At 44.7% G+C, this 24893-nt stretch overlaps 2 protein-coding genes across 2 annotated transcripts; both read left to right on the top strand.

Moving 5' to 3' along the window:
* Positions 1–547: 547 nt before the first annotated feature.
* On the top strand, positions 548–12352 carry LOC117028778 (formin-like protein 1). Its single transcript, XM_033117657.1, has 4 exons — positions 548–580; positions 2940–3042; positions 10465–10724; positions 11810–12352. The coding sequence occupies exons 1-4, from the start codon at positions 548–550 to the stop codon at positions 12320–12322; spliced, it is 909 nt and encodes a 302-aa protein (XP_032973548.1). The 3' UTR covers positions 12323–12352.
* BHLHE41 (basic helix-loop-helix family member e41) lies at positions 12098–17087 on the top strand. The gene is made up of 5 exons (XM_033118083.1): positions 12098–12500; positions 12639–12702; positions 13069–13176; positions 13501–13612; positions 14084–17087. The coding sequence occupies exons 1-5, from the start codon at positions 12439–12441 to the stop codon at positions 15169–15171; spliced, it is 1434 nt and encodes a 477-aa protein (XP_032973974.1). The 5' UTR covers positions 12098–12438; the 3' UTR covers positions 15172–17087.
* Positions 17088–24893: the final 7806 nt, after the last annotated feature.

The raw sequence follows: 24893 nt of genomic DNA, 5'->3' as shown, positions 1-24893 counted from the left end.
GAGTGAAAACACTAAAAGTGCTTGCAATTATTGTTAGAATAACTGGCATAAAGAAGCAACAAGTCAGTATATCTCCCATGGCCAGCTAAAAAAGTGTGAAACTTAATTCACGTATGCCTTTCACCCGAACAAGTCTTGAACTTGTGACAAAGCATGGCCTGAGAGCATGTCCCCTCATTCATGCACAACTATAGAACTGTGTGACCTCTCAGAAGAGCTGTCTGAAGAGAATGATTTAAAAGCATAACGTTGTGGCCAGTATTGCCCATTTCCAACCAGCACATGAAATAAAATTATATCTCATTAGTGGAAAATCACACTGACAGGTCTGGCCCTCTGTTTTATTATTTTTCACCTATTAGTAAAAGAAAAGATAATTGAAAGCAATGGGTTTACCTCTTGAGTTTAAAATATGTTACTTAATCTATCAATTATTTTCAAACCGTATTCTGTGACACTCATAATTTTGATCAGGCAGCTCAAATGAGGAAAACAATAGTTACCATTTACTGCTCGCTCACCTGCTATATTGCAAGTGTTCTCTACGATGGTCACCAAGCTACACAACAACCAGTCAGAGGTAGGCACTGCTACCTCTGTGTTGCAATTGAAAAAAAATCAACACATTAATAACTTGGCCAAAGGCACACAGCTAGTCAGGGGGAAACAGCATTTGAACCCAGGTCTTCTTGACCTTAAAGCCAGAGACCACATCATTCTGCTACCATATACAGGAACGTGAAATGCTATGAAACAGGACAGAAATAGGTAATGTGTCTATTCCATTACCTTCAGTACCTCTGAGGCAGAATTTCCAAAACATAATAAAAAACAGAGGTTACAGAAAAATCGTTAGTATCGCTATCCTAAATCACAATAGACTCACAACGTTTTCTGCTTGATCACCACAGACAATGCAGGACCGTTGAACAGATGCAAACTCAGACCCAGGTCTGCTGAAGAAGGCTTGCCATCACCAGGTCTGCGCTTGGTAAGCACAGTCTTATTTTGGAACCTCATTATCAGGAAAATCAACAGTCTGTCTGAATACATAATTAGGAAAATAGGAACTCTGTTTTTGCAAGTATAAGTGCCAGGAGCAAATGTAAAGCTGGTTTGGGGATGAGAGCTGAAGTGGTCCTGACCCTGTTTTCGGCCTATCAGGAACATGACTGACTGACTACCCCAAGCAGAATACCTGCGCAGCAGCAGCGTCTCATCCAGACCAGGTTCCTGCCACCCACGTCTTGCTCCAGCTCTCTCTTGTCTGCACTGACCACTCATTTGTTTCCTCCGTGCCTATCAGTTCGGCATTCTGATGGATTGGCTTCATTGGCTCTCAACCATCCTCCTTTGTGCCACAGTCTGAGGCTTGACCCGTACACCCTGCACAGTGTTCATTTCTTTCTGCACTCCTGGTAACCACGCTCTTTGGCACTGCCCCAGGACCCCCTCTTGTGATGCACTGAGCCTAGCAGACGTGTAAACACAGCTTGCCATGACGAACTCTGCACCCCTCCCCACGTCTGGCCTCTGAGAGACGTGCCCTGGGTGTCACCTCACCAACCCATGGTCTCTAGAGCACCTGTGGAATTCAGCTGGACTACCTCCAGCCCCTAAATTCCCTTTGCCTTGCTCATGCACACTGTGAAAGATCGTAAAATTCTGTGAGTGAGGAATGCCAACTTACCAAGACTGTTAGGGAGCACACCGGCGGATTTCACTGCCTTCTGGGCACAGAACATGTCCATCCTAGCGCAGTGACCCACAGCAATTCCAGAGGCACAGGCCCTACACCCACACCCCAACAGAACTTCCCACCACTTCACAAAGACCTTGTCAGCCTCCTGGGTTTCCTGCTATGTCAGGAGCACTTAACCATCCCTCATGCTATCTGCTCCCTGATGGTCCCGTGCCAGGTGAGGCCAGGGTAGGAGTACGCAGTACCCTAAGAGCAGTGAGGATCCTCCTGCCCAGAAGAGGCACACGAGTATAAGAAAGACATAGCAGCAGGGTGGGAGGGGATCAGCCAACATCACATTCCACACCTCAGACACGTAGGAAGGCCTTCAAACACTGTGTGGCAGGGTTAGGACTTGTCATTCAAGCCTTTTCCTGAAACAAGGTGTCAGTTCATGGATGGCTTGGTGGAGCTCCTCCAGGAGGCATTCAGAAAAACAGCCGGGTGTCTGCTCTGTGCTCAGCACTCCGGGCACTAGGGATACGGCAGTAAATAATTCAGGCGTCTGTCCTCATGGGGCTTACAAACTAGCGTGGATACAGACACCGAAAAGTCTAATGAATCTTTCAAACAGTATGAATGTTACGAAAGAATGACAAGGAACAAAGGAGCTTGTAGAAGGAGACAAACCTGGTCTAGGAACTCTCCTGAAAAGTTTCAGGAGCAAGATACTGCAGAGGACACCTGAAGGAAGCGTAGGAGGAAGAGAGTTGACGGGAGCTGGGAAAGTGGGGGGGACTTAGTGTGGGGGGGGGTGGGGGGAAGCATTCCGATCAGTTGGGACAGCGTTTGTGAAGTCCCTAAAAGAGCAGACTGTATTTAAAAAAGAAAAACTGAAAGAAAGCTAGTATGTTAGAGTGTAGAAACAGGAAGAGAAATGAGAGATGAGATGAAAGATGTAGGCAAGGTCCAAATCACATACAGTGTCTTTCAGGCCACTGAAGAGTTTTTATTTTAACCTAATGGAAATGGGAAACAAATGATTTTGATCAAGGGATTGCATGGGCAGAAAGGTTTCTCTGGTCATAATATAGGACTGAATTAGGTGTGGTGCAGGGAGAGGGTAGGCGTACACAGTAGACATAGGGCGTGAGATGTCTGTTGTCAACTCAGCCCCAGCTCCACTGCCTTCTACACTCCACTCTTGTTGCAGGCGAGAAGCTAGGGAGTGACATTTTCTATTCTCCCTTGCCCACAGGGTTCCGGCTCAGATTGTGCCAATAAGAAGCCCTGGTGCAAGATGTGGAAAGTGGAAGAGACACCCCAAATCTCTCCAGTGGCAGCAGTAGCTGTGTGCCGATGTGAGGTTTGCAGTGGCTTCCAGGCAAGTCAGCCTTTTCAGCAAGGCAGGCAGCTGAGCTCACTGGCCTTCAGGCTTCCCTGCAACCCGTCAAAATATCCTGAAAAGTAGCAGCAGTTCTTCCCAACCTTGCTTATGCCAGCTTATGTATCCAGGGGTTATGCATGCTTTTAATTCCCTCTGTTAAATCCCTGTTACTGAAATATCTATAGTGGTTTCTGTTTTCCTTTCTGAACCCCAACTGCTAAAGGCAGTTAAGAAGTTCTTACAGTAGTTTGGGGAGAAGTTACAGGGGCTTGGTCTGGAGTGTAGGCAATGAGGATGGGGAAAAAAGAGAGAATGGATGTGATGTATATTTAAGAAGTGGAATCGACAGGACATTGTTACTCATCGGAGGAGGGGAATGAGGGACATGAAGGGGTCAACAATGACATCCACGTTTATTTTTTTATTTTTATTTTTATTTTTTTTGCATTTAAGGCATCTATAAGTTGAATTACCTTTTTTAAATTTATTGGGGTGACAATTGTTAGCAAAATTACATAGATTTCAGGTGTACGATTCTGTATTACATCTATAAATCCCATTGTGTGTTCACCACCCAGAATCAGTTCTCCTTCCATCACCATATCTTTGATCCCCCTTACCCTCATCTCCCACCCACCTCCTCTCTTACACTCCACGTTTTTTATTTTAAGGTCAGGCAATTTTGATAAATTTGCAATCAGTCCATGTAGCTGGAAGGGATGTGACCATCAGGCTGCTCCACGCTGCCAGCTCTGCCAGGTCCCTTTCCAGACGAAGAACTGAAGCCAAAGAAGAACTAAGGAAGACAGTGTTGATACAGACGTGTCCTTTTACAGAATGTGAAATTCTGTACCCTACAGCTTATGGGCCATTTTAACGAGTTATTATCTTTTTCAAAACTATGCCAGCTTGCTCTGGAGCAGAGAAAATTAGTTAAGCCAACTTCTGTCCAAATCTAAGAGAAACCTGGTAGGGCAATAACCTAGCAGCTGGGGTGAGGGTGAGGGCTGAGGGCTGGAATGGATCAGGAGCTTCTTACTAGAGACTACAGAGGACATATTGCTAAAAGGAGGTAAACCAACTTATAATCCACAGGGTAGAGTGTAGATTCAAACACCGAAGAGAGAAAGTTCAAACACTAAGCCCCAAGGAGAGAAGATCGCAATACGTGTCACGGGAGATGGCAGAATCAGAGTCAGAGCAGATCAAGAGCATATAAAATGAAGTTGTATATATTTGGAGGGGGTGGGTGTTGAAGGGGCATTCCCACAAACATCAGGGAATTAGGGCAAATTGGGGGAGGGTAGACAGCCTATGGGAGCAGGGCACACAGCATTTTCTTTGCCCACCTTTCCATACAAGGATGTTTTGATTACAGCAGGACAAGGCTTACCCACAGACTGAGGTCACTGATTGTACTTTCTGGAATAATTTCTAAAGTGCATTACTACAGAAGCAAAGCTGTAAGAGTATCTCAAATGCACCAAAGAGGAGGCATCTGAGTACTGCCTTTGGAGCATGGAATGGCTTTAGAATAACTGTTCAGCTTTCTTAATGACCTCTCCTCTTTGAGAAATTATGACCCATTATATTGTAAGGTTATTGAAGGCAAGCTTCAAAACTGCACAGCATCTATAAGCACAGTAAATACCCATTTAATAGATGAGAACTGGATAGCAGATGCCAAGACATTGGGCAGGTTTATGCAGTGGTCTCACTGCAACCTTTATCCATGTGTCCAGCTGTGAGAAAATGCACCCAGAATTCCAACTCAAATGTCAGGAACACAACTCCGAAACTAGAATGGGATCAAGAATGCCCCCTCCCACCATCTTCCTCATCTTGGAACAATTCCTCTAAAGAGCCCCTGGTGATGGCTCCCATATCCTGGAAGGACTCTTCCAAGGGAGATGAAAGGCTTGGATGGGGGATCCCCTCCAGGGCTGAGAGGAGAAAGGGGTTGTTGGAACCCTAGACTCTGCAGGTGACAACACCCAGCAACACACCTCACTCTCTTCCAGAGTTCATCTCCCGACTCCAGCCTTAGGGATTGGCCCCGCTGCTCCCATGCAACTGCTCTCACCTACCTCTTCTCTCCTTCCTCATTTAGTACAGAACCCAACTCAATAACAAAGCTCTCTCCTAATCTTCTGACCCTAATGCTATTGGATCCTACATCAATGTGGCTCCAAGTAGAACAAAATAGTAGCTACATTCAGGTGGGAACAATCAGAGTGCATTTTTGCTGGAAGTTGCTCTCTGCAACCCAAATGCCAGGGGCAGAAGGCAGAGCTACAGACACAGAACTACCAGAGGACAGATGCCGCTACATACAAAGGAAGACAATCATTCCCCAGAAAACATGCAGTTGTAATTTGCATCCTACAGGAAGAAGAGCAAACTCTGTGAAATCCCCTCCCTAAGCAGATTCCTGCAATTACTGGAACTTAAAAATACAGATGTTAAAGAGCATGTGCTTAAGGAGTTAGTTAAAGTTTGTGCAATTGCAGATGGAAAGACTGAAAAATTTCTGAAATTGGTATTAAATTCTCTCATACAATAAAGGGGCACTGCCAACACATATGGCATAGTAAAGAAGAAACACACAGTGATGAAGAAGAGGACCTGAACAAGCCATTTTCTTGTTTCATCAGACCACCACAGAGATGGCTAATGCCAACCCAATATCTATTATCTTCTCCCTCTTCACTGAAAGAACCCCTACATTGTTGAGGGAGCCTCAGCTAGAATACTATTTTTAGCCCCCTCGTAATAGGATTGGAGACAAGATGTAAGCAAAAGTCATTGAGTAGAACTTAGAAGAAAAGCTCTTTATAGGATACTTGTTCAGCTAGTAGGTACTCTTTTATCCTTTCCTGCAGAAGCTTCAGCAGCCATCTTATGACCATGAGGCAATCTTGAGGATGAATGGAAACTAGTGGAGAGTGGATCAGAAAAGCAGAAGTCTGAGACACTGACAGCACTATTCTTACTTCACATTACCTCTGGACTCCTTTCCTCCAGACTTCTTTAATGTGACCGAAAAAGAAATGCCTACGATATTGACATGCAGGGTCTCTGGTCCCGCTCCCTGCTCAAGAACACAGGATATGGTGAGGCCAAAAAGGAACACCCACGGAGCCACAGATAGGGGAGTCATACCACTCACTATATTCTCGCTGGCGGCTGGGTTGGAGACACAGGAAACAGGAGCCACACAATCTGCAACCTGTCGTCCGCTTCTCTGCCAACCAACTCAACCACCTTGCCTAGCTATGGCAGTTATATCAGTGGCCAATGGCTAACTGGTTATAGCTGATGGCCACCTACTACCCGAGCCAGCACATTTCCACGTGAGATCGAAAGCCTGGAAACTGCTCTCCTGGCTCTGTCCCCACAGATGTTTAAGCTGCTATTACTTTGGCTCAAATGCAGTTCCTAACTGATACTTACATCTACCCTAGATTTCCATCAGTTTCCTTGTGAAAGAGGATCATGAGTTAATATCAGAACCATGTTACCTTTCTTGGTAATTACATATCATATCAACTTTTGCTTTAGGTTAGTTGTTAAATAAAATTTATACCAATAGTTCTAAGTGTTGGTTAAATCCTCCTTAACAGTCTTTTCATTGCCTTTATAAATTAGTAGACTGTTATAGATAGCTCTCTGCACTGGGTGGACACCATCTGAAAATTGATTCAAGGACCATCATCATGAGCAGGTGAGGTAAGTGGCTGTTTAGCATGTCTTTTTCCTATTTGTGTTTCACAATACATACACATGTATCTTTTTGAAGACTTTCTAAGGATTTTCATCAGCAGTAATAAGAGAAACACAGGAGTTAAAAGACCCCCTCTTTATGCAGCCTCTCTGGGTTCTAGTATCCAGCTAGTCTGGGAGAATTCAGAAAAAGGTAGGAGTCGTTTCGTGGAAATCCTTATGAATTTGTCATGTGCTGCTCACTCTACTTTTCCAGTCTTTCTGGATCACCTTCAGTCTGTATGAGAAGCACATAGGCACTAGGAGGGACCAGGCATAACTTAAGGAGAGAGGAGCGGGGAAACCCCTCGTAGCGGTCTTCGGCTTGGCTCTCTCCCACTTGTGTTTTGTATGTAAGAACTCCAGGAACTTGGAGCATGTATTAAATTCAGGACCACCCATGTGAGTGGTTTTGATAATCACATAAATACAAAAACACAATGATTTCAGCAGTAATAAAATGCATTCCCTATACTTAATATCACCTGCTCCTTGGTGCTATGCGAAGGCAAATAATTGCATACACTTCTTGAGCAGCGATACATAAACATAAAATGTGATTCATATGTATGTTCAAACCACAAGGACACATTAATTGGTAGTCTACAGAAAGACTTAAGTTATTTTCCAAATTAAATAGGGACGCCTGTACTATTCCTGCTAATTCGCTGATAACGCAACTGGAAAACCCAACCTTCTATGTGGGGTTTTCAATCTAGTACCGTCAGCAAATAGCATTATCAATATTTTCAAGTCATATTTGGCTTCTGGTGAGTAGCAGGGGGTTTCTCTCCCTCTGAAGACCCTTCTATGAGGTAGCCTTCTTTCAGTGCAGTGCCTGACGACACTAACCTTTCCCCTCTGAGAGCAGTGCGCATGCCCAGAGAAAGGATTCCAAAGGAAGCTTCCATACATCTGGGATCTATCATCTCACTCTGCTCAGCCCCCACCCCGCCTTGATTTTAGTGTCAACCCTAAACTTCTTTTAGATTTTTATAAAATACACTTAATGGGGTACATTCCCCTTTTTGATGTAAAATGATGTAGAAAGACTGTAAATTCTTGTCCACCCCCACCCAGAGGTGATTAAGACAGGCATCTGCCCATCTGATGGGGCATTTTCACAGCAGTACAGGCAGGAGGCTCCACACCCGTGGGCAGATCGATCGGGGCCTGTAAGGCCATTGGAAATGCACAGTTAGTATGAATCAGACCAGACCGGGGATCCCAAAACACACTAGTCACCTCACTGCTCCAGGACAGCAGTAGGGCTTACAGAACCCTAAAGAGGCAAAAAAAGAATGAAAGAAAGAAAAGAAAACTTCTCTTCTCTGTGGAAACTTTAATCCTCTCAGGAGAGTTCCATTTCTGTTAGAAATCCAAGACTTTGCAAGCAAACATGATAAGACTTTCCAAAGTCACTAGGTGAGTATAATGAGTAGAGGGCTTAGAATACTTAGATGGGGTGAGAGGAGGGAGGTGGGAACAGGGAGAAGTATTCCCTTTCATTAGAGTCTCTATTGGTAATGATTTCCCTACTTAACCAAAGAAAAGCAATGGAAGTTTCTTCCCTCTTACCTATTAAAAGAAGAATGATGGGTATCTTTAATTAAAAAGCAAGGCATCACAAAATTCTTTAATTATAGGCTCAAAGGGGCTTTGAGCTCATCTTATATCTCTTTTGGCTTTCAGCTGGACGGCATTAAACCTTCCTAAAAAGACTCAACCTACTTTTAAACGTACCCAAAGAGGGCATTCTAGTCTTCTGTTCCTTTGTGAGACGAGGGAATTTTTTCCCTTTCTAACCTCACCACATGTGAACTTTTCCTATTACTAACCTGAGCGTTCACTTTAGAGTTTGGCTTGGTTTGCACAGTGGAAACGGTGACCAGCGTCACCATTAGCCTTTTCTAAATTGCACTTCTATCTGTCCCTCTATATGAAATTATGATACTTAAGTAGGAGATTTGAGTTTAAATCAATAAATATGGAGCTAGATGCCAACTGAATCACTCACTGATGAAAGACGACCACCCTTCTTTTTTCTCATACCTGTTTCTCTGCCATCACCTCCAATGCAAACATCTCTCCTTCCCCATCTCTCTTCCAAATTGCTCACACACACATGCACCCTACAACATATGGGCACATTCACACTGGTAAATTAAAAAACAAAAACAAAACCTTAAACAGCAAGTTAACTTTTGGCTCTTGGCCCTCACTGTTCACAAGGCGCAGTAGTTAAAGGCACAGACTCTAGGGCCCTAAAGGCACAGACTCTGGGGCCCACTGTCAGTACTTAAATCCTGGCTCTGGGACCATGGACACATTTTGTAATCTCCCTATATATCTATTTTCTCATCTGTAGAATGGACACGATAATCGTATCTACCTTAAAGGGTTGCAGAAAGGATTAATGAGTTAATATAATACATGAAAAGCCCTTAGAATGGTGTTTGGTGCTCTAACTGTAAATGCTATATGGTTAGCTGTTGTTATACCCTTCTTGTAGCAAAGGGAAATTTGGAGGCATTAAAGTATGCCTGATGTTCCAGAAGGCATGACTTTGAGAAAGAAAAGGAGGAGGACTCAAATTGAAAGGAAGTGGATAAGCAAGGAGAGTCATCAGGTGAAAGATTAAAGAAAAAAGACGAAAAGCAAGTAAGAGATAGAACAAAAGGGGAAGAGTAACAGCAGACATTTAACAGGGAAAATCAGGAAGAGAAAAAGCATAGGGTAAAGAGAAGAAAGGAGAAAACAGAAGAGTAAAAATGTGGCCATAAAAATTGAAGAAGAAAAGGAGGATTGAGAGTAACAAAGGAGACCAAACATTAGAAAAGACTCCATTTACAGCTTATGCTTGGTATCAGAAAAAGGAGTGGAAGAGAAAATATGTTGGATATAAAAGTAGGGAAAATTGGGACAGAAGAGATAGAAGTGATAACATACAAGGCTTCATTTGCAGCAACAGGCCTTTGTGTTTTTAAATTATGGCAAGTTTACATCCAAAATTAACACATCTGTGATGCACTAGCCTTCTTTCCCTATTTCTCTTATTTTAACTTGCTTCAGTCTGTCCCAAACTTAGTCCCTAAGGTTTTCCCTGATCAGATGTCTGCCATGTGTCTTGTCTGCTCTACCTGACAAGGCCCAGAAGCAGTGATCCAGTCATCGTTTCATTTTCACTAAAGACTCCAGCCATCCTTTTCAAGTGAAAATTTAGCCCTTGAGAAAACATTTGCACACTATTCCTTCTCCAAACATTCAGAAACCTCTAAGGTAAGCTGGTATTTTAATTTTTTATTTGTTCAGCTTATAGGCATTCTCCCCACCCCGTTTGTTTGTTTTGTTTTATTGTCAATTTTGTACTGCGGAGATACGTTGCTTTTAGGGCTCCAAATTGTCCTCCCTACCGAAAGGAATTCATCACCCAATTACTTGGAAATAAGAGAGAGGATGCATCGAGGTTTAAAATAAAATCAGTATTGTAAAAATACTTTTTAAGTATTATCATTATAAACTGCCTGTTTGGTGCAAAATACGTCCCCCTGTTTGAGGTAGTCGAGTGACCTTAAAGAGCCCTCTAAACAGACGAAGTGAACGGACCGCTAGCGTCTCCTCACGCGGGGGTGAGCTTGGGCCGCCGCCGCTGCCGCCAGAGTCACGAAGCCAGACGCGGCGCGCGTCTCCGCCCCGGACTCGGGAGACTGCGGCAGCGCGCACCGCAGCCGCGGCCGGGCGGCTCCCGGAGGCCGGACGGAGACGCGACTCCTGCAGACACGTGACCGCCTCTTAGCCGCCGCTTCCCGCGACCCAGATCCGTCCCCGGAACCCGCGTTCGGCGGGGAGGGCCAGGAGACACGTAGCGACGGCCCCAGTCCCTGCTGCGTCCCGGTGCGTGTGCATTCGGTGTACTTCTCCCCTTGGTTCACGTACCACTGGCAATAATGAATGTTTCGGAGCTCACGCGGGAGAATGTAGATCTTACTCTCGGTGCCAGAAAGAAAAACCTTTTGTTTCCTATCTACCTATATACAGAGAGTTTAATGTATATTCTCTCCATCCCACCCCCCACAAGCCCGAGTAGCGGCAGCGGGGCGGGAGACTGGGGGAGTCCCGCAGGACATGCTTGCTCCTCCCTGGCCTCCAAGGTCCCTTGCCGCCGGCTGTGACAGATGACAGTGCGCATCTGTGGGCGCCTCCCGGTAACTCTCACTACCAATGAGTCATGCTCCCGGGATGGTTCTAGGGAAAAGGTAGCCCGGCAGCCGCTGGCCTGTGCTTCCCCGCGCGGGTCGCAGCGGCTGCAGGGCGAGCGCGCGCACGCGCGCGCACGGATTTCCCCGCGCAGTGATGTGGCAGCAGCGGCAGGTCGGATCACGTTGCTGGCCCTGTGCTGGTACCCGTTTGAGACAGGATTAAGGAGGGAGGCTTTGGAGGTGCCAGCGGTAGTAAACGTGGGCTCTGCACACTCCCGGTGTCGCTTATCGCATGAGGGGGGGAGGGGAAAGGAAGCACGCAGCGCCACCCCAGGCGTTGAGGGGCGGCGGAGTTTAGCAGGCGAGTGATAATGCTGCATTGCTTTTCTGCGGTAGCCCCTATCGTGCCACCCCCTCCTCTACCCCTCCTTCCCCGCCGAGTTCCTCCGGGAGCACCAGAGGTCCCAAACGTCGTCATCTGCTGCTGTGATTAGTGATACTGCAATTCCGGCTGCTGCGGGAAGTTTGGGTGGCCCAGGGACACTGTCTCCAAAAGACACTTGGACTGCGACATTCTGACCCAGTGACATTTTCATTTATCTTAAGTCTTTCAAGGAGAGGATTTCAAGTTGCCCCTTTTCGGGGCAACCTCCAACCAGGGCCAAGGGGTTCCCCCAGGCCAGTGAGCAAACAAGTCTCCAAATTTTCCTTCGAGAGTGAAGTTTACCCACCGCGAATTCTCTTTCTCTTTCCTTTCTCTGGTCCAAACCAACAACATAGTCCGTGGTAAAGCAAAAAGCCACGTTCACGTTCCTGCACCGTAATGACGGACGGACTGAGGGAGTCACATTTCGGAGCCGAGGAAGCCCTGGCTGCTCCGCACCCCCGGCACCCCCTCCTCCTCCCCCAGCTGACTGCATTGCCTTTGGGAAGATGAATAGCTTGGCTGAAGTTGTTTTTCCTTTCCGGTGGCGCCCCGATCAGGTGCCCCCGCCCCCTCCCGCCGTTCGCTTTCCCTCTCAGCCTTCTCCCGACGCCCCCTCCCGGCCCGGCCCCTCCTCCCCCGCCCCCCTCCGGGCTGGACCGCGGATGGTACGTTCCGCACGTGAGCTGGGTGCTGGTCTGGCCGGCGACGCGCGTGCCCTGTGGCCAAACACTGCCCGGAGTGAGAGCAAACTACCAGCGCAGTGGGGCTGGCGCGAGTGTGCGTGCGTGTGTGTGCGTGTGTGTGCGAGAAAGCGAGCGCGGTGGGAGGGGGGGACCAACTGCTTCACACTTTCAACACTGCACTGAAGAGGGAGAGACTGGAGACGCACAGATTCCCCCCAAGATCTCCCAAAGCTACCGTCCCACAGATTTTAGAACAGAACCCCAAAAATCGAAACAGAGGAAACGGACAGCGGTTGAACATGGACGAAGGAATTCCTCATTTGCAAGAGAGACAGTTACTGGAACACAGAGATTTTATAGGGTAAGGTGCACGCACCCTTACGAATATCTGCCTGGGCTTCAGTTTGATTTTTTTTTTTCTTTTCCCAAAAGTGGTATGGAGCGGGTGAGGGCAGAGCCCTTCCCGAATGGGTGCCTGATGCTGATTTCTGTTTTGCAGACTGGACTATTCTTCTTTGTATATGTGCAAACCCAAAAGGAGCATGAAGCGAGATGATAGCAAGGTAAGAGTAAGTTTCCGATGTTCCCCATAACCTGCCTGGATAGTTAATTAGGGCCATTGGTTTCACAGCGAAGCTCTGCCCGCAAATATATTCCAGCTCTTAAGCTTCCCCAACTGTGAATTTTAAGTGGTTTGCTGGATACTCTCAGGGGGAGATTAAACATCATACCTGAATTTAAATTGCATTTCTGAACAGCCCAGAGGAAAAAGGGTTCATGGGTATAGTTTATCGCATAATATGTTTTGGGGGCTTTGGGGGGCATAGTTTATCACATAATATGTTTTGGGGGCGGGTGGGGGATATTATATCCAGTAAATGAATGTTTATCTTGTTGTTTTCTCTCTTCCATGACTCTCATATATTAAGGATACCTACAAATTACCGCACAGATTAATAGAAAAGAAAAGAAGAGACCGAATTAATGAATGCATTGCTCAGCTGAAAGATTTATTGCCTGAACATCTGAAGTTGACAGTAAGATGCACATTTTCCTTCTTTGCTGCTCTCCAAGGGAGTGTTAATAGCCTGGTACTACTCCCAGAGATATAAGAATAAATGTAAATATCAGATACCTTACGACTTGTGGTATAGTGTAGAGTTTCTCACAAACTCAAGAGTAGGTGCTCACAACTGAAGGCGAGAAATCATTATAACCTGTCTTGTGGGAAGCTCAAGAAGTATAGGAATAATACTTCTTTCAAAGTGTTTGCTTAAGTTGTTGTCTGAATGGAGAGCCAGTCAAGCCAATGTGTGTGTTTAAGTAACCAACTGCCCCCATTCTCTTTTGCACCACTGCAGACTCTGGGGCATCTGGAGAAAGCGGTAGTCTTGGAATTAACTTTGAAACACTTAAAAGCTTTAACAGCCTTAACCGAGCAGCAGCATCAGAAGATAATTGCTTTACAGAATGGTAAGTCGGTTCAGGAAGGCCAATCCACCCTGTTAAAGCCCTGCAGCCCACAGAGGAGCAGTGTTCGAACTCTTCCCCCGCCCCTACCTCCTTCCGTGGGCCCACGGGTTCACTCTCATTTGTGAAATTGCTTATAGTTTCCCTTCATTGGAAAGTGCCCGTTTCCCGAAGCATCCTAGAAGCTTTCAGCAGAACTCAGAGGAATCAGATTTTTTATTTAAAGTGGCGGTTGCACCCTCTCTACTTTAGTTTTTCAGCTGGGAGCACAGCGCCCCCCTGCTCCCCACCCCCGCCGCCACCACCACCCTCCTCCCCCCGCCGCAACCGGTGGATTATATCACTCGAATACAGAGGAAAAACCGAGATCACTTTAGTCAATGCAGGGCCCACGTGATAAGCAGATGTTTTAACGTCGGTTTTTTTTTCCCCCTTGCCTCCATTCCTCTGTCCCCCACCCCCTCCTCATCCTAGGGGAGCGATCTCTGAAATCGCCCATTCAGTCAGAATTGGATGTGTTCCACTCGGGATTTCAAACATGCGCCAAAGAAGTCTTGCAATACCTCTCCCGGTTTGAGAGCTGGACGCCCAGGGAGCCGCGGTGTGTCCAGCTTATCAACCACTTGCACGCTGTGGCCACTCAGTTCTTGCCTACCCCCCAGCTGTTGACTCAACAGGTCCCTCTGAGCAAAGGCACGGGCGCGCCCTCCGCCGCGGCCCCCACTGGGTCCGCGGCCGCCCCCTGCCTGGAGCGCGCTGGGCAGAAGCTGGAGCCCCTCGCCCACTGCGTGCCGGTCATTCAGCGGACTCAGCCCAGCGCGGAGCTCACCGCCGAGAACGACACGGACACTGACAGCGGCTACGGCGGCGAGGCCGAGGCCCGGCCGGACCGCGAGAAGGGCAAAGGTGCGGGGGCGAACCGCGTCACCATCAAGCAGGAGCCCCCCGGGGAGGACTCGCCGGCGCCCAAGAGGATGAGGCTGGATTCCCGAGGAGGCCCAGGGGGTGGCGCGGCGGCGGCGGCCGCCGCACTCCTGGGGCCCGACCCCGCTGCCGCGGCCGCTCTGCTGAGACCAGACGCTGCCCTGCTCAGTTCGCTGGTGGCGTTTGGCGGAGGCGCGCCCTTTGCGCAGCCGGCGGCCGCCGCGGCCCCCTTCTGCCTGCCGTTCTACTTCCTCTCGCCTTCGGCGGCCGCCGCCTACGTGCAGCCCTTCCTGGACAAAAGCGGCCTGGAGAAGTACCTGTACCCGGCGGCGGCCGCCGCCCCATTCCCGCTGCTGTACCCCGGCATCCCCGCCCCGGCTGCCGCCGCCGCCGCCGCAGCCGCCGCCGCCGCCGCCTTCCCTTGCCTGTCCTCTGTGTTGTCGCCCCCTCCCGAGAAGGCTGGCTCCGCCGCCGCCGCCGCGACCCTCCTGCCGCACGAGGTGGCGCCCCCTGGGGCACTGCACCCGCCTCTCCCGCACGGCCGCACCCACCTTCCCTTCGCCGGCCCCCGTGAGCACGCGAACCCGGAGAGTTCTGCTCAGGAAGATGCCTTGCAGCCAGGAAAGGAAACCCCCTGAATCCTTGCGCCCCTTTCTTAGGAGGAAGGTTCACGAGGAATAATATTAATAAAATACCCTTAACGTTTTTTAAGGGGGGAAGTGTAATAGATGCACGACAGGCTTTAAAAAAAAAACAAAACAAAACAGGTGTTTTGTGTACATTTGGAGTTCCTGTTTTGCTCATCCCTCACCACCCCAACCTCCAACACACTAGCATCCCTTTCTTCCCACACCAGCTGTAAAAGAACCTCCGCGCTAGATATTGATGTTTTTTCTTTAAAGAGCTCCCCAAAATAAGTTTTGCCGTCCTTTAGGCCATGTTCCATTATCTTTTAAAATGCAGAACCTAATTCTCGAGGAAGTAAGAAGGCTCTGGTCTGTGGGTGAGCTAATTGAACCAGGGTAGAGGAAAGGTGGCGGAGGAGTTGACATCGAACAGCAGGTCAAGTCAATGACTCAGAGCTGTCCTGCCTGCTTCAGGAGGCTTTCCTCGAACAGAATGAGGATCTTTCAGAATTGAATTTACTCTTCAGTATTTTATAATGTTGAGCTCTTTAAAAGGCCTATGTTTTTCAGAGGAAGAGAGGATGCAGTGGCTCACGTTGCAACCTATTCTGAAGTGGTTTGAATGGTATCTCTTAGTTGCACTTGTTTAAAGAGACACGGAGTTAGGCCCTCATCAGAACTAAGTGGAGGAAGGAAATGGATGAGGAAGGCCAGAATAATTCTTAGTACATTTGCTGGCACTTTATTGAGAAATTGACCATGAATCAATTTCATTACATATATATATATATATGTTATATATGTATGTATGTATTGCATCTATTCCCACCCTGCCATTTAATCCTCATGTTCCTACGTTTTTATAATCTTGCTGTAAAAAACATAAAGAATGTGCACTGAACTTAAAAAAAGAAAACAAGTCCAAACTGATTTATCCTACATTCTGTTAAATCACAAAAGTGGAGGAAAGCATTACTCAGTTTTGATTGGAAATTCTGTAAAGATGTGGAATGAAGCCCTGCGAGGCCTTCCCATCTCCAAGTCTGTGTATTTTCTGGAGACCAAAACAGATACGAGATAATCACAAAGAAAGCTTTTTTTTTTTTTTTTAAATAAGGCTTAAACCAAGACCTTGTCTAGATATTTTTAGTTTGTTGCCAAGGTAGCACTGTGAGAAATCTCACTTGAATGTTATGTAAGGGGTGAGACACAACAGTCTGACTATGAGTGAAGAAAATATCTGGGTCTTTTAGTCAGTTTGGTGCATTTGCTGCTGCTGTTGCTACTGTTTGCCTCAAACGCTGTGTTTAAACAACGTTAAACTCTTAGCCTACAAGGTGGCTCTTATGTACATAGTTGTTAATACATCCAATTAATGATGTCTGACATGCTATTTTTGTAGGGAGAAAATATGTGCTAATATTTTGAGTTCAAATATCTTTTGGGGAGGATTTGCTGAAAAGTTGCACTTTTGTTACAATGCTTAATGCTTGGTACAAGCTTATGCTGTTTTAAATTATTTTAAAAAATAAATAAATACTGTCTGCAAGAAGCCAGCTGGTTTAGAAAAGTTTAGTATGTGAAGATAAACTAGAAATTATCTTTATATTCTAGTATTTTCAACACTCCATAAATTCTATTACCTAAATATTGCCACATTATTTTGTGATCTTAAAATTCTTACTAAGGAATAAAAACTTTAATACATGATATGAAATTGTCTAATAATTAAAAAGGCATAATGGATGCTCCATTAATTTTAAAAGATCTATGACTATAGGGATGAAAGTCATGCAGGTTCTCAGATATATGACTTTTTGTCATTGGCTTGCTATCACACATTTCCAGTCTCTTGCAAGCCTCCAGGCTCTGGCTGTTTACCTGCTTGTTCCCAACGTAGCTTAATGAAAAGTGGAAAACCTACCAATCACTTGTGTGGTTTGTTTATATTAGACCCAATTTGGTAATGTTATGATTGATGCATTTTTCACTTTTGATGTTTGACACTGGATAGCCTCTGTTGTATGTTCTGGTGTGTTTCTCTTTCACTGGGTCCCATATAAATATACTTAGGGGTGCTTAGTTTCTCAGTATATTTTAGCTCCTTAATGTTTATAAAATAATTCTCTTGTGAGAATTATTTATGGGACTTTATCATGGGATTCAAGAAACAAATCATTATTTCTAGACTTTTCTCAGATTTATAATCCAATTTGTGTTCTTATACAAACTGAAGGATTGTCGATTTTTTAGTTTTAATAATTTTCTTCACAAACCCCTTAATTTTTGAAAGGTGTTGAAATAATAGTCAAAATTTATGAGATGTAGATAAAGTGCTCCCTCTGCTGACTTTATGGCAACAGAACTGCAAGTCATAGAAAGTGGAGCCAAAAGGAACCTCAGATATCAGCTTGTCCAGACCCCTGCATTTTACATTATGAGGGAAATTAAGTTCAGATATATTAAACATCTTCCCAAGGTCACACAGCTACCTGGAGCCAGCAATAGAGGCCAGATCTATTGTATCCCCCAGTCAGTGAACTACTTCCCACTCCAGCATCTTGAACCAAGTAAATTGAATTTGATTGGGTGGTATTCATGAAATGTCATGAATAAAAGAAAATTAACGTTAGAAAATCATGTAGGATTTTTGAGGGTTGTAGTTTATTGAACTTTAGAACAATATTTTATCCACCTAAACCAGAATGAGGCAAAAATTGCATTTTAAATATTTTGAGCTACATTTTAATGCCATATTATAATATTAGTTTCATAACCAAAAAAGATTCAAAGTAAATCAGAGGATAATGAAATGTTTTAGTGTTTGTATAATTTTGGTACAATAAAAAACCTTAGGGTTGGACCAGATGTATAGACCAGTTATTCAGTCCAAATGCCTATATACTAACATGGTAATAAGATAAAGTTAGGACAGAATTGCAAAACAATATTATATCTGGCGAATGTTATTTTGGTCATTGATTTATTTTAATGAATTAAAAGATGAGTCATTATAATTCACTAAGGAGGGTTCTATACCTGCAGTGGCAAAATTTTAGCCAAAATCATTTGTAGTATGTGTGATTTTTCAATTTAAGACAAATATGAATCTTGAGTCAACAATGCTTTTTACATATAGTATTACACCAATTATTTTTACATCCATATATTTCTCAGGAAACCATATTGAATTGATAAATGGCCTTTTCCCCCCAAAGGGCTAAGCACATTTTTAAGGCACTAACAACTACAGTTTAATAGCTATTTAAATATGACTGGAGTTTTAGTTCCTATCACTGTGAAAAATATTTTTCATTTAGTTATTTGTTGTTGGTCATACAGGCCATAACTTTGGTTATTGCCCATCACTTGAAATTTGTTCAAAAATATACAAAAGAAGCCTCAGCCTCTTTCAGTCTTTGTCACAGGTCAATTCTGAACCTCTCCATGGGAAGTGATTGGCAATTGAGATCCTGGGGAGACAAGGCTGAACAAACAGACTAAGGCCTTTTAATTTAGATAGAAATGAACAGAGCGCTCATGAACCAGTTAAAACCATTGTAATGCCAAAAGCTGGCTGTCCTATTGTGAAAACAGGATTTTACTTCAGATAAGCAATCTGATGTTTTTCTTTAAACAATAATTCTTAACCTGTTGGACCTTCAGATCAATATATTTAGGCTCACCCATTGTTCTGTGTTGTTTTAAGTAACTTCGAAATGGATATATAGTGCATGCTAAAGTCCAGTAAAGCTTCCAGTTTTTCACAGGATTTAATAGGGGATTGACATGGAAAATTATCACACGTTTTTTGTGATTAAGATGGGATTTATACTAAAACATATGTGTAGCATGTACTTCAAAAATATGCTCCTAGAAAAGAGTCGGACATTTGTTTTAAATTGGGTTTTTTGTACTTGTTCAATGATTCCACATTGAAATCTCCAAACCAATGTAAAACTATACCTTTTTTAAAGTTGATATTTAAAAATTCTCAACTCAGTGACCCCTATTTATCTGGCCTCAGGGAATGAATGATATGTGCCCCATGAAACAATGGTTCAGAACACTGAAGCTTCTATATTCAAGTGCCAACATTGTTTATCTTTTCTTTTTTTTTTTTACTTCTTATTTTGGTGGAAAGCTTACTAAAATGTGTTCCACATATCCTCGAAGATGCCTTAGAAAAAACCCTATACATAGTTAACCTTGCACAATTCAGGGTCATCTTTATAAACATCACTTTTGCACTATGCATGTCATCTGGGAGTACTGGCACCCAAATTAAATTCTTTTTGAGTTCTTATATCTGCTTTTTATAGGTTTCTCAGTCTCTACTCATGGTCAGGCTGCCAGCTGTCACTTTTTGATGTGTCAGAGAGCCTGCCTCTAACTCTTATCTAATTTGCTACCTTTGACTTACTGTGGCCTGTGATACATTTAACCAAAACCACACCCATTTGAAATGTGTATAAAATTAGAATAAATAGACTCCAACAGACTACCTGTTGGGCTCTTCTCTAAATTGTATGTGCTTGTAGAATCAGGAACGTTTCTCCTCCCAAATGTTTTTTCTTCATTTCTTTTAACTTCCACATTCTTGGCAATGTTTTATATCAGAACACTATGCAAAAGCCTTCGAATACTTCAAATATTTTTTATCACTTTATTATATAAAAAACCAGCTTGCTAATGGTTTTATTCCACAACTAACTACAAAATAAATTTCTGTGCCAGAAACAAATTATTTGATTTGATGGACACTTCTTTCTCTCAGGTTGATAGGAATAGGGAACCAAAGGCCGTTAGTGAAAACTGATTCAGCATTTTGATTCACGGATGACCCTGTCTCCTGCTTCTAGTGTATAATTTCTCCACCTCCAGGTTTTGAACATCTTGGGTGGCAGGTCCATAAAAGCATTCTAGGGAACTGGCAGGGAGGCCCAGATGTTGTATCTGAATTAGACACACCCATTGGACAGCCTCTGGTAAGAGTTTTCAGACTCCCCACGGATTGCAACACACCCGTTTTCTCTTTGAGACTGTAGATTCAATAAATAGTATGGGGATACAGATATTTGTTTTGCTCCTATAAGTGAGAAGTTGTGGTAAATGCTGGAGAATCAAAGGTTAAAATTCTCTGAGGACCTCAAAGTGCAGTGGGGGGTGACAGACTAAAATGGATTATAATGAAACACGGTAAGTGCAGTAAGTGCTTATGTAGGGGTGAGTGCAATACTGAGAGGTAAGGGTTGCTAACTTCAACTGGGTGGGTCAGAGAAGGCCTTGAGAAACAGCTGGATTTTACAGAATGAACAGAAGAGTGAATCCACGGGGCTCTGGCAAGGAGAAAGCTCTGGTACACTCTGGTCCTGTCCTAAGAACCAGGACAGTTTATTATATTTGACTTGAGGTCTGAGCAAGAATTTCCTAACTTCAGTCTTTAGCACTTGACTGCCATACTGGCTCTCACCATCATCTTCTCCTTAGGATCTGAACCATTAATTGGGAATAAGGGATCATGGTATTTCCTACTGCAAAGGACAGCATTCATCACAGGATAATATTTAATGCAGTAGGCAGGAAAACACAAAACCCAGTGCCTCAGCTCTGTCTCAGCCATCTGTCTTACAAAAGAAGCTAAGGGTGACTTCTTTCCTTTGTAATAAAGGGATAACATGATCCATGTTCTCCACTCACTACCCAAAGGGGAAGAGTGTGTGTGTGTGTGTGTGTGTGTGTGTGTGTGTGTGAGAGAGAGAGAGAGAGAGAGAGAGAGAGAGAGAGAGAGAGAGAGAGAGAGAGAGAGAAAGAATCCTAAGGCCTGTTTTCTGAAAAAAGCAACTAGTACAAGGTCACAAAGCTCAGTAAATAGCAGGGTCAGGATTGGAACCAGATTTTTTGGTTCTGAGTCTACTGCACTTTATACTATTACCCTATAGTAATAGTAATGAGGGGACAGGCTGAGGTTTTTCTCATGGAATGAACTGAGCTAGTCCATGTGAGGTCCTAAGAGGCAGAGGATATTTTGTTGGAGAAGGAAAGATTATCACGATAATAGTCTTTCTACATTACAGCATAGAGCATGTAATAATTACGATAAATTCTGGTGAAACAATTTTCAAGGTCCCTTACAAAGAACCATACAATTTTTCTGTCTACTCAATTTGGAGACATCCAGAACTGTGCCTTCCTCTAGTTTAGAAGTCCCCACGTTATCTGGTGAGCTTTCCACTTCTACCTGTAGCCCTCCCACCTTTGTGGTTCTGGTTGAACTCTAAAGGTTCTCCATGAAAGAAGGGATCAAAGAAGTTATGAAGCTGGACAGAGGGAACTTTTAGAACTGAGGAAATAGGAAAGAAGGCGATTCGTTACAGTTTTTATATGGAGTATTTTTAGGGCGTTGTAAATTTAGCTACGGTTTCAATTTGAAGCCTTTTACATAAGGATATGCACATGTGTATATACATAGAATATCAAATGCTTCGCAACGGAGGTATTGAGTATCCGCCACACAGCTCTTTAATAAACTTTGCTTCCAAATGCGGCTTTACAAGTTCCGTACTGTGTTTCGAAAATTAGTTTTAATAGGGGAACTTCAGCCTGGATCCAATTCCTGAAGACCTCAGTTACATAATCAGAAAAGTCCCTATAATGCGACATTTTAAAGAAACCAGCTTCTCTATGATCCCTTAAGCACGGCTTGGTTTTTGAGTATATTATATTGAACAAGGCTCACCTGCATAGCTGCAACGGACCTGTGTGATCCACATTTGACTGAACAGGTGAAGAAACCTGACAAAATGAGCGCACCCCTGGAGAGCTCGGCAGACACAAGTGGGCGTGGTAAAGGATTATTTGGTACAGGATCTATTTCCGAGCTCTGTGTTTGAAACGAACTCCTTTAAAAATTGGTAAACCAACCCTAGCTGCTTAAATCGCCCTTCGAGCACTGCGTGGTGGGGGAATAGCAGGAGGAAATAATGTCATTAGCCTTGAGATCGTCAAGGAGCTCTAGGGTTGGAAAGAGAAGGATTCTTGTTGCCTGGAGATAAAACTACAGATGATATCATTCTTGGGGAGACCGGCCTCGCTACTCCCATCCCCTCCCCTCCCGGCTTTCCTTCCTCCCTCCCCCCACTTCTCCCTCCCACGCCGGGGTTCAAAGTACAGCCGCGCGGGGTGAGGGAGCTGGAGCCGGACGCAGAGCTGTCACATGCGTCCGCACATGCCCGGGCGCACGCTGCGCGGCACGTGAGAGGGGGCGGGGCGGGGGCGAGGAAGTGCCTGGTCCCCACCTAACGCGCGTGCGCGCTAGCCCCTGCGCTCACCACCCCCACAAGAGAGCGAGGAAAAGCCGGCGGGCGGCAGGGTGGAGGGTGGAGGGTGGCGGGGCCAAGGGCGGGGCGGCGGGGACCCGGACCAGCCTTCCGGACAGCTGCGCCACACCCGGCCCTGCTGCATCTTAGCGGGCCGGCCCTTGGTAGTCATTCCTCCCAAATTAAAGCTGGCTCTGACTCCGGACTCCTCGAACCATTCTGACACAGCATTTTCCGAGCAGTCCTGGGCGGGGGTTAGAGGAAGGTGACTGCGGTCCGGAAGGGCTTTAAGGCGGGAACCTCAAGCCAAGGCCAGCCGCCGCCGGGAGAAGTGACAAGATGGGGCTGGGGGGGGAGGGGAGGGAGGCAGGCTATGATACACCAGGCCGCGCCAGGACCTGGCTTGTAGGAGAAACCCCCAGCGGTGGGTGGGTTTGGGGAGACAGTACTAGAGCTGAGATCTGGGCAAAAGAGGTGTTGAGGTACCGGCTGGTGGAGGCATTGCATCTTTCATTGGTCTCAGTTTTGCAAATTGAATTCCCACTAAGCACTAGGGGATTTATTTAATTGTGATACAATATATTGGAACTTGCTGTGTGCGGTGTAAAGTAAAAAGTGATTTTATGGCACTAATGGATTCTGCATGGTGCAATAAAGTACAGAAAATTAATGTCGTCAGGCTGAGGGATGGCTTTTTTTTTTTTTTAAAAGTGGTATTTAAAAAAATGTTTACAAACCCCGACTCTTAAGAAAAATGATCAAGTCTCACACTTTAACTTTTTGAAGTAATCACGTTATTTGATTTTGTAGCACTTCCAGAAACGTGCATGTTTATAAACCATCTAAAATGAATAATTAGTTTGAAGGAATTTAGAGTTCATGATGCCCTTTAGATAACTGAGAATACCCAGGCGTGTTACAAAAGTAGGGAAGCACCACAACCCGCTGCAAATATGGTTTTGGTCATGTGATGGAAAGCGATCTCGGGCGTTGCCAGTAATATTTAGACAGGTCAGGTGCCAGTATTTGCTAAGACACAGAGTGGTTGTAAACTCTCCAGTCTAAAGGGCACAGTGAGTGCCACCCTGGAGACACACTGCTATAAGCTAACACATCCACAGAGCCCAAGACAAATTCATTGTTTCTTGTTTGTCTTTTAATGATACGTATGCATAATGTCCTATATTTAAATTTAAATAACTCTTCCCAACTTCCCAAATGCTACGCTTGTTTGCAGGATACAGCTTAGTTATTAATAATAGACAAAGTTGAAAAGCAAAGATAGACTTCAAACATTCACTAAATATATATTGAGCTCACATTATGTGCCAGGCACTGGGGATACAGCAGTGCCCCATACATATTCCTCACCCATCCTTGTACTCAAAACTTGTAATAAAGCCTCACAAGTTCCCAGGCATTTGCCAACCAATTATTATATATGTTAACTACTGATCATATCCCTCTGTACTGGTATTTTTCAGTTGATGTGTGTGAAGAATGGCAGGTGAAAGGACTGAATCTCTAGTCCTATCAATCCCCATGCTCTTTCTCTTTTCCCCTCTCCTTCTCTCACCCCTTTGGAGCCACACTAGCTTCCCTGCAGTTTTTCTAACAGAACAGGCTTGATCCTTTCCCAGAGTATTTTTACTTGGTTTTGTTTTTCTTCATAGGAGGTATGACCCCTGACCCCTGAGTGTGTGTGTATATTGATGGATATGTATGCACACACATATGAATACATTGTTTACTACATTATCGATCTTTCTCACTAGGATGAACAGGGACTTGGTTTTGTTCATTGCTATTTGTCCAATGCCAAAAAAATATTTGTCTTTTATAAATAAACGTGTTGATCCTCAATAAATATTTGTTGGATGAATGAATGAACATCTCTGGCAAGCACTTCAGCTTGATTACCTTATCAAAGACAACCTCTGAAAGCATCCCCTTCCGTATTATTAATCCATTTCCTCAACACTTACTGAGCACCTGCTGTGGTCCAGGCACTGTGTGACACAGAGAGTCAACAAGTGATAAGGCATCAAAGGCAGTTAACATCCCATACCTGCAACTGGGAAAAGACTCAGAGTGATTTGGAAGCTGAATGAATTTTATTGTTGTAATAAAATTATAGACATGGTATTAGCTTTAATAGAGTGCCCCTCACAAAACAGTTAATACCAATTTCACCTTAATCCAAGTGATTACAACCTATTATGTTAAAGAATTCATTTAACTGAAGTACTTTCTTTGAAATTTAAAATTAAAGAAGATTTGATCATTTCTTCCTTCCCTAAGTCAGAAAGAACAAGCTACAGTAGCCCTGTAGAAGTAGTGAGTTTCAACCAACTTGGCTCTCACATGGCCCCTGAACTTTTATAGAACTGAGTGGGTCCCTGTGAATGTGACTCA

Source organism: Rhinolophus ferrumequinum, chromosome 10, assembly GCF_004115265.2.
Source record: "Rhinolophus ferrumequinum isolate MPI-CBG mRhiFer1 chromosome 10, mRhiFer1_v1.p, whole genome shotgun sequence".
In the NCBI taxonomy this organism is placed as follows: Eukaryota; Metazoa; Chordata; class Mammalia; order Chiroptera; family Rhinolophidae; genus Rhinolophus; species Rhinolophus ferrumequinum.
This window is presented reverse-complemented; position numbering and strand designations above follow the sequence as displayed.

What these genes read in the sequence shown, in the direction of transcription:
- LOC117028778 (XM_033117657.1), top strand. Translation starts at nt 548, where the DNA reads ATGGTCACCAAGCTACACAACAACCAGTCAGAG. An exon ending in AGCAGTAGCTGTGTGCCGAT is followed by an intron (nt 3,043 to 10,464) that starts GTGAGGTTTGCA and finishes CGCGGGGGTGAG; the next exon opens with CTTGGGCCGCCGCCGCTGCC. An exon ending in CCAGTCCCTGCTGCGTCCCG is followed by an intron (nt 10,725 to 11,809) that starts GTGCGTGTGCAT and finishes CCAACAACATAG; the next exon opens with TCCGTGGTAAAGCAAAAAGC.
- BHLHE41 (XM_033118083.1), top strand. Translation starts at nt 12,439, where the DNA reads ATGGACGAAGGAATTCCTCATTTGCAAGAGAGACAGTTACTGGAACAC. An exon ending in GAACACAGAGATTTTATAGG is followed by an intron (nt 12,501 to 12,638) that starts GTAAGGTGCACG and finishes TCTGTTTTGCAG; the next exon opens with ACTGGACTATTCTTCTTTGT. An exon ending in GATAATTGCTTTACAGAATG is followed by an intron (nt 13,613 to 14,083) that starts GTAAGTCGGTTC and finishes TCCTCATCCTAG; the next exon opens with GGGAGCGATCTCTGAAATCG.